The sequence below is a fragment of the Arachis ipaensis genome, chromosome B10 (genome assembly GCF_059453495.1).
Source record: "Arachis ipaensis isolate K30076 ecotype BB chromosome B10, ASM5945349v1, whole genome shotgun sequence".
Classification (NCBI taxonomy): Eukaryota; Viridiplantae; Streptophyta; class Magnoliopsida; order Fabales; family Fabaceae; genus Arachis; species Arachis ipaensis.
The window spans coordinates 30,294,116-30,313,960 of NC_142435.1; the positions used below are offsets into that span (position 1 = coordinate 30,294,116).

General features: G+C 33.1%; 1 protein-coding gene and 1 long non-coding RNA gene across 3 annotated transcripts; both read left to right on the top strand.

The window, feature by feature from the left end:
* The first annotated feature begins 4,773 nt into the window (after positions 1-4,773).
* Positions 4,774-6,945, top strand: LOC110267674 (uncharacterized). Of its 2 annotated transcripts, XR_015880895.1 has the most exons (4): positions 4,774-4,918; positions 5,016-5,070; positions 5,157-5,276; positions 6,341-6,945. It is a non-coding gene; the product is annotated as an uncharacterized LOC110267674 (long non-coding RNA). The 2 variants fall into 2 exon arrangements; XR_002355544.2 differs by lacking the exon at positions 5,157-5,276.
* Positions 6,946-10,429: 3,484 nt separating this feature from the next.
* UGP3 (UDP-glucose pyrophosphorylase 3) lies at positions 10,430-18,805 on the top strand. Its single transcript, XM_016325223.3, has 17 exons — positions 10,430-11,389; positions 11,933-12,113; positions 12,205-12,354; positions 12,520-12,681; positions 12,766-12,938; positions 13,046-13,112; positions 13,821-13,987; positions 14,981-15,139; positions 15,785-15,876; positions 15,956-16,050; positions 16,343-16,420; positions 16,623-16,718; positions 17,028-17,102; positions 17,189-17,280; positions 17,411-17,573; positions 18,037-18,097; positions 18,376-18,805. Exons 1-17 carry the CDS (start codon positions 10,662-10,664, stop codon positions 18,486-18,488), a joined length of 2,652 nt encoding a protein of 883 aa, XP_016180709.1. The 5' UTR covers positions 10,430-10,661; the 3' UTR covers positions 18,489-18,805.
* Positions 18,806-19,845: the final 1,040 nt, after the last annotated feature.

The window sequence follows — 19,845 nt, forward strand, 5'->3', positions numbered from 1 at the left end:
AAAAGAGGAAAAAAAGGAGGAGAAGAAGAAGACGATGATGATAAAAATAACGATAAATCAATCTTAATTCCTGTTAACTGTGATGAGGAGTGGGTACAACGTATGTGCAGAGTGTTGGGTTGCAAGCAAGCCAATCTACCAGTTAAATATCTGGGCATCTTGTTAGGAGCAAACCCAAGGTTGGTTAAGACGTGGAAGCCTGTAATAGACAAGGTGGAGGAGAAGCTTAGCCTCTGGAAGGCCAAGATCCTCAATAAGGCCGGTAAGTTGGTACTTATTAAAGCTGTGTTAAATAGTCTACCGGTTTATTATTTGAGCCTGTATAAGATGCCGAAGGCTGTTGCAGAGAAATTAATTTCCTTGCAAAGGAGATTTCTATGGAGTAAAGAGGATGGAAAGAGTGGTATGGCATTGGTTAAATGGGAAGTGGTTCAGGCTCCTAAAAAGCTGGGCGGATTGGGGGTTGGGGATGCCATGATTCGGAACTCAGCCCTTCTGTTTAAATGGTGGTGGAGGTTCTCTAGGGAGGAGTGTCCGTTGTGGAAGAAGGTTGTCTGTTCCTGTAACAACCTGAATCCAAATGAGCTCCTATCATCCCAAGAGCTACCTATCCGAGGAGGCCCGTGGAAGGATATTTGTCAGCTACAGTTTAAGAATCAAGAAGTCAGGCAGAAGATGATTACTGGGTTGTCCATGGAGGTGGGTGACGGAAGACAAACTCGGTTCTGGGAGGATGTCTGGATTCAGGGAGGTTCTTTGAAAGACCGCTTTCCAAGGCTCTTCTCAGTTTCAAACCAAACAGGGTCAATGATAGGGGATTGTGGGTTTTGGGATGGGTTAGCTTGGATTTGGAATTTTCAGTGGAGGAGAGAATTATTCCAATGGGAATTGGATTTAGTGAACCAGCTTCACCACACTCTGAGGCTGGTTAAACTTGATCCTGGAAGAGAGGATAGAATTGTATGGAAGTATGATAAACAAGAAATTTTTTCTACTAACTCATTTGTGCAGGTGTTGCAGGTGGAAATAGCCCCGGAGGATATATCAAGCTACAGTTTTACAAGGACCATTTGGAAAGGCCTTGTCCCACCCAGAGTAGAGTTGTTTGTCTGATTTGTCCTGATTGGCAGAGTCAACACCAAGGAGAGGCTGAGTCGACTTGGAGTCATACACCAAGGAGATAATTTATGTGTTTTATGTAACAATGGTGTGGAATATGGCCACCATATATTTCTTGGTTGCAGTTTTTCTTGGCAGGTATGGTGTGCTTGGTTATCATATGTTGGAATGCAATGGGTGTGTCCAGGTGCAGTAAAGGAGCACTTTCAAAGTTGGACTGAGAACTCAAAAACAAAACAAGAGTGCAAGCGATGGATGGTGTGCTTCTGTGCGATCATTTGGAACATATGGCTGGAACGCAACCGGAGGATTTTTCAGAACAAAGGGAAAGGGGTTGAGGAGATTATCAACTTATCCTTTCTGAATTATAAGGAGTGGCTAGGTGCTGACCCTTTCTGTTGTTGATGGCAATGCCGGAGATGACAAAGGGATTTCTATGTTGGCTTTTATTCTGGTCTTTTGCTTTGCTTTGCTTTTTCCTTGATACATTCCTTGCTCCACTTGTTGTGTTGAGCTTCTCATTCAAAAAAAAAAAACGATGATAATGATGATGATGATGATGAAGATGGAGAAAAAAATAAAGAAAAGAATAAATTTAAATGAAAAAGAAGGAGGAGGAGAAGGAAGTGGTGGTGATGACGGCAATGATGATAACGAAAAAAAGAAAAAAAAAAGCAGCAACAACATGAGAAAAGGAGGAAGAAGAAGAGGGAGAAGAAGAGAAGAAGAAGAGATGCACATAAATTTAAAATTCTTAATAACAATTTAGTTGAGTTCAGCTAGATATTTTATTTAATTATAAAATTTTTTTCTAAAACTTTTGAGATCATATACTTAAAAAATGTGACTTATAAATGTTAATGTATCTCTTCATGCCTATGAATAAATATATGAAACATGAAGTTTGATTGCATATATGTTATCTACGAAATGATCAACCTAGACTTGATCAAATAAATTATGATACTATATTAAAATTAACTGAATATTAATTTATTGATATTTTGTCACCTTAATATAATATCAATTTTATTAATAATACACTATTTTATCAACTAAATAGGTATAATATATCGAAACAAAATTAGTTAAGATCATAATTATTTTACTCTTTTAGTAAATAATTTTGGATTTAAGTTTAGAATTTAATTTTGATGTAAAATTAATTATATATATATATAATTATATAATATCATATTAATAAAAATAATTATTTTTTATAATAATTATGTAAATAACTATCTAAAAAAATATAATTTAATAATTATATAAAATATTTTATATTTTAAATACATCAAAATCAAACTCTTAAACTTATAAATATATTTAACATTTTTTTATGAATATATATATAAAGAATATTTAATTTAGGAGAAAAAAATTTATACATCCGATTCTCTTCCAATTTTTATTATATCTAATAGATATAATTGATACTTTTTTTTATTTAAAGATAATAACACTAAAATATTATTTGAATATTTTTTTATTTTTAAGGTAACAAATAAATAAAAAACAAAATTATTTTCTAAAGCAATAATAGCATCAGGGCAAGTTTTTTATTTTGCTTTTATCTTTTCATTACTAATGAATTAGGGTGCGTTTAGTATGTGCTATAAGAAGTTGAGGATAACAAATTCAGAAACAAAAGAGATATAGACATAAATTATGTCTCTATATTTCATTTTTGGTTATAGTGTAGACAGAACTCAAGAATTTTTTGTATATTACGTTTGATTAAAATGGACAGATAAAAAAAACGTATAAAATATCAACAATTTTATTAGATAACTAATTAAAATACTAATTAATTCTGTCAACTCTAATGCAGGTCCCAGCAACAAAACCTAATAACACAAAAAATCATCCCACCACTTTATCCAGAACTAATTCTAGTTTACCTTTTTACTTTCACACGTAGTAAAATATAAAAAACGACCACACATTACTTTTCTCCCATTCCCATCTATGCTACTGTCGGAGTCTCCCCAGATGCGCTGCCGCCTCCCAACTAGTTTCGGTGATTTTGTCGCTGCAACAAGAAGCTGCGTGTCAGCTCGCCAGCAACAACAACCACAACCCCACGAAGGGATTCTCGCTCGCCGTCGCTCCCTCTGCGTAACCCATACCCTCGTGCTGTCGCTGCCCCCACGCAACCCGACCCCTCGACGTCGACCTGGTGCCGAACATCCTCCCCACGAAGTAACTGCCTGCATCCTTTGTCGCCGAAGACCACCTCAACACGCACGCAAATTATTCCGGTAGTCTGTCACTGGGGCATGGCCAATTTCAATTCCCTATCAGCCCTAAGCCCCGTCATCGCCGACTGCAACAAAGTCGTTCACAAGATAATGCCTTTTGTGCCCAGTTCTTGAGGTTTTTCTTTTTTTTTTTTTTGAATCTCTCTATTGGAGGAAAACAAGAATTTGGTTTTATTTTCATTGTTGGGTATTTTACGGAAGTTTGTTTCTTCAATTACACATGTTTCTTTGATCTTAGATGGATGATTCTTTGTATTATAGATAGATATTTTTTAGTATAGACTTACGAATGTTCCTTGCTCTTAGATGGATGTTTCTTTGTATTGTAGATGGATATTTCTTTGTATTGCAGATAGATATTTTTTAGTATAGGATTGTGGATATTTCTTCGCTCCCTCTGATGGTCCTAGCGTCAACGACAGTGCCAGCTCAAAGAACGGTGACGCAGCAAGAAGAGCTCCAATACAGACAAATGGAGGACAACCGCTCCAACCAGCGCACTCCAAGGCGATGAGAATCTGACGAGGTCGGCTCGGCGTGGTGCACAGATGAGGTATGGCAGAGAGTACAAGTCCGTGCGACGGGCGGTTGATCTCCACAGATCGACGGTGCGATGAGAGCAGGGTCACGATGATAGTTATATTCACGAAGGTGTATGTGTATTACGTAGTAAAAATAAGGGTTATGTCATAATCCTATTTTTTACAAATTCAAAAATCTAATTTTTAAAAAGTTGTTCAAGTTGGTTGGTGAAGTAGTTGGTTCCTGTACTTTCTCAAATATCAAAACTAGTCTTTTTAATTCACTTTCTTTCTTCCTCTCAATAGTAACAACTAACACTCACATACATCATCAGATTCTCAACCTTCTATAGGACATTTATAACTTCTCATCTTATTGTCACCCGTCTCTCCTCCCTTTGCCTTCATTCCTCTTCCACAAATTTGTATCCCTCCTTTTTAGAATTTTTTATTTAAATTAATTAAATATAGGGTTAAGTTCGATTTTGGTCCCCAACGTAGAGGTCGAAAATCAGAATTATCCCCAACTTGTTTTTTGCTACAAAATGGCCCCCAAAGTTTCAGTTTGTTTTAAAATCGTCCTTTTTACCAATTTTAATTGTTTTATTACTAAATTACCCCTCAATAAAAAATTATAAAATAAAATAAATAAATAAATAAAAAGAAAGAAAATCTAATATTAAATTAGAATAAAGCTCATTAAAACGAGAATTTTGACACTAATTTTAAAGAATTTGGTCCAAGATTGGGCTAAACGGGCCGAACCGATCGAACCAGACCCAAACCGAGCCCGTGGGCCCAACTAATTCACTAAATATATGAACTGAAGCTCATATCCTCCCCTTTCAGCATGCATAACACGCTGGGAGAAATCAAGGGGGGAGAACGTTGAAAACTCCAAACCCCTCAATCAAATAATCAAATTCCAATAACTTTTGATCCGGAACTCCGATCGCCGCACCGTTTGCGACCACGCGTCCGCAGTGATGAGCTCTACAAAGCCCGGTACCTTTCAAGGTGAGAAAATTATAATCTTAGCTCCTATTCTCTCTTCTTCAATTCAGAAATGTTAGGATTTTGGTGTGTTAAGATTTTGGTTAAATTGGTGTTATAGGATCAAATTGACTTGAGGAATTAGTGGGCTTTGGTTTGATTGAGGCACATACAAGGTAAGGTTCATCAACCCTAGCCAGTTTCAGTTCTAGTATGTTAAATTGTGACTTTTGAGTATGTATGGTGATATATGTGAAATTAGGTGTATAAGTGTATATGTTGGAGCTTGAATTGTGAGCATTGGAACTTTGTGGAGGTTGGGTACTTGAGGGGCTGTGTTGGTTGGTGTTTCGCCTTAGACAACACGCGAAAATCAGCCATGGTATGGTTCAGATTTCGCGTATTTAATATGTAATGTTCTGTGAAAACTTATGCTAGAGGACTATAGGATAAGTTGAAGTGCTTGAATGTATTGAATGATTAGCCTTTATGATGTTGATGGATAATTTGATGTTGGTCATGTGTTGAGGAATATGGTCATGGTGAATTTATGATGTTTTCTTGATGATTGGTTGTAGTTGAGCAATTGACAATGTGGGTTGAATATGTATATATGTATGCTAATATAATGATGACGTTAATGTTGATGGAGGTGGGAACTTAATATCTGATTTTATGAAAGGTGAAGTTTGAAGAGTTTGTGAATTATTGAGCAGGTGGTGGACTTATTTTGAAATGCTATATGTGTGTGTTGGTGCTGATTAATTGGAACAAGGAGTAGGTATGGTAAGCTGAATTTTATGGAAAAAGGAAGGTTTGAGGTTTTGACCGAAACCTAAATTTTGGATAAAAATGATATTTGTTTCAAATTAAAGAGGGTTTTATAAGCTTGAGAACGATATAAATTTTGCAAAAAACTGAATTCTGTAGAGGAAGTTATAGAAGTCGGAAATCTGGTGCAAAAAGCTGAAAAATTTTAAGATGCAGGAGAATCAGGATTTCTGGTGTGTGCCTATGCACACTGGTGTGCACACGCACCCAGCAATAGCAAAAGTTTATTTGTGCGTACGCACACCTTTATGCACACGCACACTGAGTATTTTTCAGAAAGTGTGCGTACACACGTCATTGTGCGACGCATGCACGATGCACCAGGATATGCATTCTGCTGGTGGCGCTCGCATAGGTGAGGCGCACGCACACCAAGTAGTTCCTGGTTGGTGTGCGCATGCGCACGTTCTGCTTTTCATAAACTGTGCGCATGCACACCTGTGGGACGGACTGACTATGCTTCTCTACATTCTTTGTGTATGTGTCTATGTGCTAATAGGATATCTGACTGATATATATAGTATAAACATTCATGAGTATGCATTTGGGACTTGAAGTGCTAGACTTGCGATATTGAGACTGATCAACTTGATATCACTTTTTTGGTGTGAACAGGAACCATATGGCGACTCATGGACGCGGTCGCGGGCGAGGCAGAGGTAGATTAGGGACTGCTAATCCCGAACTGACAGTAGTAGTAGTAGTAGTAAGCATGATTTTGGTCCTTAAGGTATAAGCTGAAATTTTTTTTTCTTTTTAACCTTTTCTTGCATATAAAATCGTCCCTAAAATTTAAAACAATGTTTTAAAATCGTCATTTTTACTTAAATATTAAAATTTTGGGCCAAATTATCCATAACAAAAAAATTATAAAATAAACAAAAAAAGAAAAAATAAGACAAAGAGAGTTTTTCTGCTCTTGCAAAGAGGAAGGGAAGAAGAAGAATAAGAAGTTGTCCACGATTCACTCTGTCTCCACTTCTGTCGCTACCTTCGTACGATTTTGGTCCCTAAAAGTAAGGACGATTTGAAACTAAGTTAAATCTTAGGGACGATTTTGTATGCAAAAAAGGTTGTGGACGAAAAAAACTTTTAGCCTATATCTTAGAGACCAAAATAGTACATAACCCTTATCAGGGGCGGAGCCACATATAATAAAAGGGGGGCAATGGCCCCTCCCAAACTTCAAATTTTCTTTATAAATTGTATACAAATTTTATTTTAGCCCCCCTTAAAAATTTTATTTTACTTTTTTTCTATTACAAAATTAATTTTTGTCCCTCCCTTAACTTCAACCTAGTTTCGCCCCTGACCCTTATTATTATGACTAAACTTTGGCTCAAAATTTTTTTTCCAAAAGTACCATTCAATAAGAAAAGAAGACGAGAAAAAGGAGAAATTCAAATTAAAATAGCAATGAATGAAAAATAGATGATTCAGTAAGTTGATTTTTTATAAGATATTTTAAGAATGTCTGTTGAACTACATGATTTATAAGATAAAAGAAAAATACAAAAGCTTAAATAGCACATCAAACAAACTATCTTTTAAATTCAAGGATAATAGAGGAATGCAAACAAACTAACACATGGAAAGGAAAATATAAAAGTGATGATTGTGGCAAAGAAGATGGTTTAAGGTAGGATGATGAAAAAGAAGCAATGAGTATTTCTTGATGCGAATAATAATTTAGATTTGAATATAATTTGAAGATAATTTAGGGATTAAGGTTATAAAAGGAGAGATAAAATCAAATTGTAAAAATAAAAATTTTTTCACCACATTAGCTAGTGGTTACGGTGTAAACGTGACAGAAATCAGTCAAATTTAACTTTTCGATATAAGCAATGGACATAAAGTATCTTAGGTTGCGTTTGGTTACGAGAACATAATAACACAAGATATTAATAACAAAACACAAAAGACATAGATTCAAAAATTAGTATTTTTGTATTTTATTTGGTGATAAACTAGAACAAATTATGAAAGTTTAATTTATTCTTATTTTTTTCATTTAAAATTTTTGGAAAGAAAAATATAATAATTAAAAATATAATTATGAAAAATTAACAAGAATAATAAAAAATAAGTTATGTCCTTTTTATTAGGATAAATATAAAATACATTCATTTAGTATCTTCGGATATAATATCTCTTCTATATCTCATCTGCCAAATATAATTTTATATTTTTAGAATAAATCTCTACATCTAAGCAAAATACTTAATTAAGTCTAACCAAATTGTTATTATTGCTTTTCAAATTACGCGCCTTCTTCTTCTCTTTTATTATCGTCATCACCAACAACACTAACATTTTGCTAACATCTTTATTGGTTCTGATTTTCTCTAGTGCCATCATTAAATAATTTTGGTTCATTTTTTAGTTTATTTCAATTCATTTGTGTGTTAATTGAGGTTCACTTGATGCTATTAATAAGTATTGACTAAATTTTTTATTCCTTAAGTAATTTCAGTTCATCTCTTAGTTTAATTGAGGTTCATTTAGATCCAGAAATGAATTGGATGTGTGTTTTATTGATGATTGAATCTTTTTTTACTACTTGTTAAAAACTGAACTAATTTCGATTCATTTGTGTGTTAAATGAGGTCCACTTGATGCTACTGATAAGTATTGACCAAATTTTTTAGCAAAGAAGAATGAAATTATTCATTATTACTTTATTCAATTACATTAGATTCCACTCCATTCCATTCAATTAGTTCTGTTTTGAACAAACAGTCAAAAAGACTCAATCATCAACAAAAACACATCGAATTCATTTCTAGATCCAAATGAACCTCAAATAAACTAAGAAATGAACCGAAATTACTCAAGGAATAAAAAACTTGATCAATGCTTAACAGTAGTATCAAGTAAACCTCAATTAATACACAAATAAACCGAAATTAGTTCAGTTTTAAATAAGTAGTCAAAAAGACTCAATCATCAACAAGAACACATTCAATCCATTTTTGGATCTAAATAAACCTCAAACTAAAAAATGAACTCAAATTACTTAAGGAATACAAACCTTGGTCAATATTTAAAAGCAGCATCAGGTGAATCTCAATTAACATACAAATAAACCGAAATTAGTTCAGTTTTAAACAAGTAGTAAAAAAGACTCCATTATCAATAAAAATACATCCAATCTATTTTTGGAACTAAATAAACCTCAATTAATACACAAATGAACTAAAATTAGTTCAGTTTTGAACAAATAATAAAAAAGACTCAATCATCAACAAAAACATATCGAATTCATTTATAAATCCATATGAACCTCAATTAAATTAAGGAGGAAAAGAAAAAATGCAGCAATGACAGCATCAATAAAAAACAATGATTGAGAAAAAACACGCGAAAATGAAGAAGGAATGTGACGAAGAAGAAAGATGAATGCGAAGAAGAAGAAGGAAGAATGTGAAGAAGAAGAAGAAGGAATGCAAAGACGAAAAAAGAAGAATACGAAAAAAAAGGAATAACGCAAGAAGAAGAAAGAACACGAAGACGAATAATAATATGTTTGCGTTAGTTAAGTGCGTGTATACACATTGGTGTAATAAAAATAATTTTTATTGAATTTAAACCAATTTAATTGAATTTGATTGCTAAAAAGATTTAAATATATAACTGAATTGATATTTTTATATTCATATTTTTGTGTCTCCTATTTATAGATAAATCTAATCAATAACTACTAAATTTTTAAATGTAACTTTGAATAAATTTAATTAATAATTAATTTTAAGAAATACTTTAAAATTTAAGTGAGAACTCTATTAGTTTTTTTTATCACGTGCAAATAATTGTATGTTACTTAGAAAAATCATATAATAGTATATTATAATATGAAATAATAATGTGATATAAATAGAGAGAGAAAGGATGAAATACGGGCAGCCAATCCGGAGAGGAAAGAGAGGATAGACCTCTGATACCCCAACGCCACATGCAACAAGCTTGGACCGTTAAGGCGTTAACCATTCAACAAATAAAATTATTTTATTTTATTTTATTTTATATTTATTCATTCTAGCACACAAGTACAACTTTGTCATGCGGTTAGAATTGATTTTAAGTAAAAAAATTCAATCAATTTAAATATTAATTTTATTTGTGGTGTAATTTAAATTAAATAACTTTTTTAAATTCGATAGATCTAATTTTAAATAATTAATAATGATATAATAAATTTTAATGATATTTTAAAAAATTAATAATAATATAATAATATAAATAAAATTATAAATTAATTAAAATAAATAAATAAATTATATTTTAAACATAAAATATTTATTATATAATAAGAATATATGAATAATATAAAATTGTATAACAAATTAAATATTATAAATAAAATTGTAAATATAATAATAAAATAATAATATTATAGTACATTGTACAATTTAAATTAAATTAAATCCTTTATAAAAAATAGATATAAATATGATTAATTCAGCGATTTGTAAAAAATAAAACCAATCAAATTCAAATTAATACTATTTTAAACGATTTTTGATTTAGATTAGATTAACAATTTAATTTAGATCAGTTTAAATACCCATTTCCATTTAGGAGAAAGAAATGTAAATCTTACGTTGTTTACATCTCAGTATATTTTATCAAATAATAAATAAATAAATATATAAAATGAGTTGATTGATTCAAAGTTCAAAGTCAGGAAATAGGAAATAAAATAAGTGAGGTTTAACAATATCTCCCTCCTCATTGATATTCACTCTCTTGTCCTTCGAATAGCAAAAGAGGCCAGTTCGTTGGGAAGGTATATGCCTCTGGCATCTTCCCCTGATACTGAACAGAACACAACAGAACAGCGATACCTCCTCCTTCCCATATATAAATTCATCACTCTATTTTCTTTTTTCTTTCCCTCTCAGTAGTCAGCTTCTAAATTCAGTTGAAAACAATAATGGTTCATTCAACTTCCACTTCCACTTCTCTTCTTCATAACAATAACCGTTTCCTCTTTTCCTTCAATTCGTCTTCCATAACCTCAAATTCAAATTCATACTCTCACTCTCACTCTAATTCTCTCTCTTTTACTAAGTTTCTCTCTTCTTCTTCTTCTTCTAATTCTTCTTTTTCTTCTTCGTCGTCGCCATTATGTTGCCGCGTCGCCCGGGTTTCTACCGAGCACTTGGAACTCTCTCCGCCACCGCCGGGTTTCAACTTCCGCCGAGAAATCGCCAGGCTCTCCGCCCTCCGCGATAGCCTCGCCGCCTGCGCCACTCTCCACGACAAGCTCCGACTTCTCGACACCGACTCCAGAGTCCGCCGTTTCTTCCGTTCCGGCCGGAGTAGGGTTTTGAAGTCGCTCCGGATGTCCTCCGGCGAGTTGTTTCTGCTTAAGTGCCTCGTCGCCGCCGGGCAGGAGCACGTGCTTTGCTCCGGCGTGGACGGAGTGGAGGCCGCCACTTCGGCCACCGCGAACACGAGCTCCTCCGTGAAGAGCGCGCTTTATGCGCTGGCGGAGATGATAGAGAGCTTGGACTCCCATGGAAGCAATGGCGGCAGTGCCAGTTTCGGGAGGAGCACGACGGTGACTTTGGACGATGAAGAAATTAGGAACTTGGAATCTTTGTTGGAGAGTTTAGGGGAGATTGAAAGATTCTATGATTGCATTGGAGGAATTATAGGGTATGTTGTTCACTTAATTGATAGTTTTTTCTCTCTTTAATGTTGGTTAGAAGAAAAGATAATAATCATTAATAATTAAGAAAAGCATTATTTTCTCTCTTTAATTTTGGTTAGAAGAAAAGATAATGATAATTAATAATTAAGGAAAGCATTATCTTCATGTATATGTATATGTATATGTTGAGTCTCTGAATTCAGTTGCCTGTGCTGAATGTCTATTACGCAGTACTTAAGGTTTTATCAATTTTACAGTGTGCTATGTTTCGGGAAGAAGTAATGAAAATTCTTGTGTTTAGCGGATTCAAGGGTTACTGTTTCAGTTGTTGTGACTGCAGGCATTGCAACTCTTGCGATGCGTATTGTGGTTGTTGGGGTGTGAATGATTTTTGTGTTTGTTACTTGAATTGCGGCGGCCTAATACAGTTTCGCAATTGCAGCCTGACACCGTTGTGGACTGCAATTTAAATCCTTGAATGGATTTTATCACTCTATGAAGTGCATATACTCAATTGGTTGTTCAATTTATATTTAACTGTGCTGCAGATACCAGATAAAGACGTTGGAGCTTCTTGTTGAAAAATTACATGACAGGCAGAATGTAAGTTGGTCTCAGCACATGCATGAAATGCAAGAATGCCGGGTTTGTGGAATCGATGCACCAAAGGGGGTTGACCTCACCGAAAATACGGATTATGCATCTCAGGCAGCTCTATGGGGTATAGAGGTTAGTATGATGATCTTCTTGTTTCCATATTTTGGATTATGCTGTTGATGCTTCTTATGTTCCTGAAAATAATATGATCTTATCCTTCTAGGGTTTGCCAGACCTAGGCGAAATTTATCCTTTGGGAGGCTCTGCGGACAGGCTTGGTTTAGTCGATTCTAACACCGGTGGATGCCTTCCTGCCGCAATGTTACCGTTTTGTGGAAGGACTTTGTTGGAGGGTCTTGTAAGAGATCTTCAGGTACTCTTCAATCATCTTAACTTGTTTGCTTATTTCTTGCTAATAAATGGTAGATTTTTAACACCCCACTCCCCATAGATAAAGAAAAGAAAGAAAAGAAACAGAGAGACAAATTAATCATTTATGGGGCTTCAATGTTCCTAACTGTGCTGTTCACATTGCAAGGCAAGAGAATTCTTGTACTTCAAGTTATATGGGAAACAATGTATCACTCCTGTTGCAATAATGACAAGTTCTGCAAAGAACAACCATGAACATGTCACATCTCTATGCGAAAGACTTTCGTGGTTTGGAAGAGGTCGATCAACTTTCCAATTTTTTGAACAGGTTTTATATTAAACCGTGCCATTGCTTCTGAGAAGGGATAATCTTATTTTGCAAATTACTAAATATCTATTTGTAAATTGGCAGCCTCTTGTTCCGGTTGTTGGTGCAGAAGATGGGCAGTGGTTGGCCACCAAACCTTTCATTCCGTTGAGCAAGCCTGGTGGTCATGGTGTCATATGGAAACTTGCTCATGACAAAGGCATCTTCAAATGGTTTTGTTGTCATGGAAGAAAAGGTGCAACACTGCGCCAAGTCAGGTCTGTTGTCATGGACCTCGTGCTTTATTTATTTATCTACTATTGAAATTTCTAGTAGAAATATTGTTTATACAGCTCACTGAAACTGATGAATGATTACCTTACAGTAATGTTGTGGCAGCTACAGATTTAACTCTCCTAGCCTTAGCTGGCATTGGTTTACGTCAAGGAAAGGTAGGATTAAGTTGTTTTAATAGATCATCACGTAAATCTTTTTTTATTGGTTTTTGGCAAGGTATACATGTTATAATTAATGGTTTTTGATAGCCTCTTCTCTTTTTAATTTTGGTTAGAAGAAAAGATAATAATAAATTAATAATTAAGAAAAGCATCATCCTTAATTGTAATGTGGTACCTTATCTAATAAAATTCAGATATGGGCAAATTAACAGATATTTTTCAACTTCTTATTTCCCTGGAAAAAGTTACATACCCTTTCAATCTGAAAGTCATTTCAAGGCACCATCTGCATGCATCATAGCGAATTGATAAGCACATTAATGCCTGTCAAATGTGAATCTGAAACTTTTTTTATGTATTGTTACCGGATGAGAGAATAAGTGGTATAGCAAAATGTGGGAGCAAATAAGCTGGAGCAATATATAGTAGAAGCCTAGAAGGTTAGTGGAGGAATTATAAACTTTGGAGAGACATAGAGAGATAGCAGTTGAGATCATTTGTGGAGTAGTTAAAAATATTTGGTATTAATACTGGGTAAAATGGAGACAAAAAGGTGGACCAAAATTAGTTGGCAGCTTTCTTAGTGAGAAGAAATCTTGTCCTCTCTCTATGACTTCTTTTCTTTCTAGGTAAGACATCTCGTTGATATATATTAAATTAAGCAAGGTAGTCTGACTCATAATTGGACTGCATGTTTAACAGAGAATGGGGTTCGCATCTTGTAAGCGGAACTCAGGTGCCACAGAAGGAATTAATGTGCTGATGGAAAAGAAAAATCTTGATGGAAACTGGGAATATGGTGTGTCATGCATTGAATACACTGAGTTTGACAAGTTTGGAATTACTGATGGACCTTGCACTCCAAACTGGTACTTGATGTTCCTGTACTTAATATATATTGGTTAAATTACCAAAATGGTATCCGAAAATTTATATCACTGCAAAAAATAACTCCAAAAGATACAAATAACAAATAAGCTTTCGAAAGATTTTAAAACGTGGCAAAAATAACAAAAGAATATCATATTTGTTTTTTACAATTGTCAAATGATTTTTTGTATTTAGTAAGTCACTTGTGCATTTAATCCGAATTTTTGCGGAAACATTTGGATAACTATTCAAAAAGTGCGTTTAAAAAATCGGAGCAAAATTCGATCTCTATATTTTCTTTTTGTTCATTTTTTTTAAATGTCGGCAATTCACTCTGTAGTTTGTATCTTTTGGAGTTATTTTTGTCACTGATATGAACTTTCGAGTACTATTTTAGTAGTTTACTCATATATATTTCATACCTCATAAAATTGTTATTACCTTTCATCATTTGGATAAACTAATGTGTTCCAAATTCAAATTTTGTTTTTTTTTTATGTGATAATTTGTATTCAGTTTCAAAACATTTGAATGCTTAAGCTATAGTAATGACACACTATGAGTCACTAACAATTTTCATGTGAATGATAAGACATCTACAATGATGTGTATATAAACCTTTAAACCTGCAACCACATGGAGAGTTACAGGCTTTAGATAAGCAGAATCATATATTTCATGTTAAAAATGAATGCATTTGATGTAATATGATTTCTTTCTTAAGGAGATTATCATATCAGCTAAACAGCCACATCACTTATTTGCAATTTGACATGCCCTTGAGAAAAATAAAATGCCATGTTAGAGCCTTAAGTTGTGTGCTCTCCGAATTTATCTAGCCAAAATTGAGACTTATTGGTTTGTTCCTGCAAATATCAGTTCATGTGATGATGTTGATTGAATTTATTCTCAGTCATTGTCTACCATCTATAGTCTGCATTCTAGTTCGAATTCTTTATCCAAATATCAAATTTATTTTCTGTTTGATCAAGTTTGCAGGCAGATTTCCCAGCCAATACAAACATCTTGTATGTTGATTTACCTTCTGCCGAGCTAGTTGGATCAAGTAAGAATGAAAATTGCTTACCAGGAATGGTGCTAAATACAAAAAAGCCCATAGTATATGCAGATCAGTTCGGAAGACACCGTAGGTATGTGTTTCCTTGAAGAACTTGTTAATGGAATTTTATTGGTTTTCCTTGTTCTATTGATTGGCTTTTAACCGAGGCATTTACGTTCTCTAATTATTTTAAATTTTTAATAGAAATTTCAAAGTAGGTATCAATTTCAAATCACAGCAGTTGTTGCCAAATTACAACACCATCTCTAGTCTTTAGTCTTTACTAGACACTAATTTATATATCTGTTCTGATAGAACTAGAAATTCTAAATTTTGGGTAAACAAAACCACAAGTTAAATTGATGGCTTCTTTCCCAGGCCTAAAAATAAAGGAATTCTTTAATGAGTACCCTAATGAGGCCTAGTGGCATTTGTTGAGAGAGTAAAAGTAGAAAAATTTTCCAGGCTTAAAAATATGAATCTTTGATGCACAGGAATTCTTAAAAGATTGGTATTTTTCATAAATAATTTTTATTTATAGTATCCTTACCAAGTGACTCCTGCTTTCTTTACTGATAGTAGATTTACAGTTTCTTTGGCTCGATCTTTTTGGCTTATATATTCTCTTATTTCTTTTCTATTCAGGCAATGTTACCTGTAACATCATGGTATTATTGTTGATTACTGCATTATATATATTATTAACTTATCACCCTTTGTTATTGTGATTTACCAGTGTCTTAGGTGGTAGACTAGAGTGCACAATGCAAAATATAGCAGACAATTTTTCCAATGTATACTCGTCTAGGTGTTACAATGGTATAGAAGGTAATATTGTGTACTTATCTATTTGGTCTGACAAACCATCCGTTTCATTGAACCTAATATCATATATATTTCTGAGCAGATAAGCTAGACACATTTATCGTATACAATGAAAGGAGAAGAGTTACTTCATCTGCCAAGAAAAAGAGACGACAAGGAGACAAGTCTTTACACCAGGTTAGTGTATATTTTATTTCTGGGTTCATAGCACCATATGGACTGTGTAGGCTTGTATCTTGTCCTTGCAGCTTCGTATTCTCAGTTTGAAATTAAATTTGCACCATATGGTGATAACTGCATAGTTTAGAACGACCCGATTACTCACACTAGATGCTTTTTCAAGAATTATGATTATTTAAGCTCCTAATAAAGTTTAAATTGAACAGATGCAATCAAGAGTCATGTCTTGGGTTAATTGATATTTGCTTTTAAATATATATATTCTAATATGTCTTGCAATTATATGCAGACACCTGACGGAGCTCTTTTAGATATCTTGCGAAATGCCCATGATCTTCTTTCACAATGCGATATAAGACTTCCTGAGGTATATATAGTACACACTATTTTTGTGGTTTATGCATTAGTTGGGTACAATTCCATATTATAGTTTGCCATTGCGAAAGTTGTATACTATAAGTTAATGCATTTAACTTTGCAAGTGGTGGATAATAGACTTTTCCAGCTAGTGTAGTACCTTCAGATATTTTATTATATGTTTGCTCTGTGTGATGTTATGTTTACCACAGATTGAAGCTAATGAGAATTATGTCAATTCGGAACCACCACTTCTCATCCTTCTACATCCTGCACTTGGTCCTCTTTGGGAAATCACTAGACAAAAGGTAGCACTATTCTCTTTCCAGCTATGATGATCTCATAGGTTTCAAACATGTTTGATGCAAGTTTCACCTGCAAACGGGTCAAACAAAGTATCAAGTGATCTTTGAGGCACATTTGCACTGTTAGTGAGATTGTTTGCCATGATTAAGTAGGCCATGTTTGTCTCCACCTGAATGGTGTTGTCACAAATTCTCTCCATATTTGCTTGAAACATGACAGTCTTATGCTTTATGAAATGTATCATATTTTATTGTTTGTAGAAAGAATGGGATCTAATTAAATTTTATTTTTTTCTTTTGCCCTGTGAATAGTTTTATGGCGGTTCCATAGCCAAGGGCTCAGAGCTACAAATTGAGGTTGCAGAGTTCTTTTGGAAGAATGTTCAGGTTCTTTTCTTCTCAAGTAGATCATGTTAACTTATGTAGCATGGAGTTGCTTAGTTACTAGGCTGATTTTGGTCACTTCATTCCAGCTCAAGGGAAGCCTAATAGTAATAGCTGAAAATGCAATGGGCTCAATGAAGATCAATGAGAATGGTGAATCCATACTACATTACGGGCAAAGGTATTACTTCCTATATTAATGAGAAATACTTGATTCTTTATTTTCATGATCTTACCTCTAGATCCAGCCTTAGCTTAACAGTATTATATATTGTGAGCATCTACAATATTATGGACCTTTATCTTGCTAGGTGTGGAAAATGTAAATTGGAGAATGTTAAGGTATTGAACAAGGGAATTGATTGGACTTGTGGTGAAAACATATACTGGAAACATGATGTACAGCGGTCTGAAGTACTTAAGATAGTACTGCACGGAAATGCTGAATTTGAGGCTACCGATGTTGTCTTACAGGTTAATTTTAAATTTGCACTTCTCTAAAATTAGTTTATGTTCGTTGTACACTTGCATGCAATACAATTATCAAATACTCGGGTTTTGATCCTAATATATTCACTCCATATACCAAAGGGTTTCCAATTCCATTGGACCCAAACTGTTGGCAGTTGCCATGATAGATGCGCATGGTAAGATGGCCACAGCATCTTGACATTTCTCATCAAAATAGGATATAAACCTTCATGGAACGCACATGCCACAGCTACTTTTCCAAAATACTATTATGGCTACTTCATGAACCGCCCTAATTTTCTAAATACAAAGGGTTCCAGATTTTGAACCATTTGATCTGACTGACCCAGAATTAATTTGAAATAGAATCCCGAACAGCAGCAATAGGTCATAAAGATTACATTAAACTATAAACTAACAACAAACAATCCTAATCAATCTTTCTTTTTTTTTTTCTTCGACACAGGGAAATCATGTATATGAAGTTCCAGATGGCTACAAGCTGAAGATCACGCAAGGAAACACAGGTCTCTTTTCTTCAACTTTATAACTTCTTTTACCTTTGTTCTTTAAACCTGAGAGAGTAATATGTGTAGTTTTGCTATCAATTATCATAATTATTAGGGAATCTGAATGCCTTTGTAATCCTTAGTTGAATGGTTTTTACTCTATCTAGCCATAGGTTGTTGCAAAACAAGTGGTTGCTCAAAAAAGTTTTCTCAACTCACAAACACTCATGCCCCTTTTACTTTCCCGACAGTAAATACTGATACAAGTTCACAAATCATGATTTGTATTAATTCAGGTTTAGCAATTCAGTTAGATCCGATTGAAGAGAGTAGGATGGAGAGTGGAAGCTGGCACTGGGACTACAAGATAGAAGGTTCTCATGTTTGCCTAGAATTAGTAGAATCATAGACTACTACCACTAACTGCTAAATATGCCTTCTTGAGTGAATCATGGTTCACTGCTGGTATTAGCGCCCATGTTATAAGAATTTGGATTACCAAGTGACTGGTTAAACAGAAGTTGAACCATCACTCTTTCTTCTTGTAGAGTTATCTTGTAACAATATACATGTTGATATGTTGTATTTATAACCATTTCCTTTGGTTAACATCTCCATGTAGCTAAAATTGTATGATTGTAAAACCGAGAATTATTCGAGCAACGAATGTGGATCTATCAATCTATTTTTATTATATGAAAGTTGATACTAACTCTTTATACATTAGATTTAAGCCATATTTTTTTCTCTCATAATACCATATCATCAATTTTGATTACTTAACAAAATTTAGAAATTAACCAATCAACATTTTAGTAAAGTATTTTTAAAAAATAAAAATTAAAACCATAGCTCTCACAATTAATTAATTTAATTTATTATTATTTAATGAAAATATAAAGTATTAATTAAATATAATAAACATCTATATTAAAAGTGTCATAATAATATTATCATAACAAATTTTAGGTTATAAACTATTCAAATTTCATACTATTTGATATATATATATGTAAGACTCTTACTACTATTATTTCATTTTACAATTTATAGTTTGTCTAAGAAAAAATATATACACCCACAAATGATGAGGAGCCTATTTACTTAAAAATAATTCTAATAGATGATTAGGTACAAAATAATAATATTTATTGTATTTTAAAACAAATCTACGAGAAAAAACACTCTTTTTTAACTATTTATACTTTTGTCATTATTTTGTAATACTTTACATATAATTATATTTTAAAATTTTTATAATTATACTTATTTTAATATATTATTTAAATCAAAGAATCAATTTTGATAATTTTTTAACACTATTTTGCATTTGTATCACTTGATACATTACCTGACAGAGTAAATTAAAGAAAATATTAACATATATTTTTACTTTATGCTATTTAAATTATTTTTATTAAAAATAACTTATTCAATAATATATATACACACAAAAAAAATATTCTAAAAATTTTTATTATTATTATAGATGTCATTAAAAAATTATATGCACTATGAGAAGAAGAAAAAGTAAATGTCAAAGAAAAATCCACAAAAAATTGCAAAAAAATAAAATTTTGTGCTACAACATTAAAAATTATTAACAAATATTTTTACTTTATACTATTTAAATTATTCTTATTAAAAATAACTTATTCAATTTATTATATATACACACAAAATAAATATTTTAAAAAATTTTATTCTTACTATCATAGATCTCTTTAAAAAATTGTACGCACTATGAGAAGAAGAATAAATAGGTG

Coding starts and splice junctions, on each gene's coding strand:
- UGP3 (XM_016325223.3), top strand. CDS start 10,662: ATGGTTCATTCAACTTCCACTTCCACTTCTCTTCTTCATAACAATAAC. Junction 16,421..16,622: donor GCGATATAAGACTTCCTGAG/GTATATATAGTA, acceptor TGTTTACCACAG/ATTGAAGCTAATGAGAATTA. Junction 17,281..17,410: donor ATACTACATTACGGGCAAAG/GTATTACTTCCT, acceptor TTATCTTGCTAG/GTGTGGAAAATGTAAATTGG.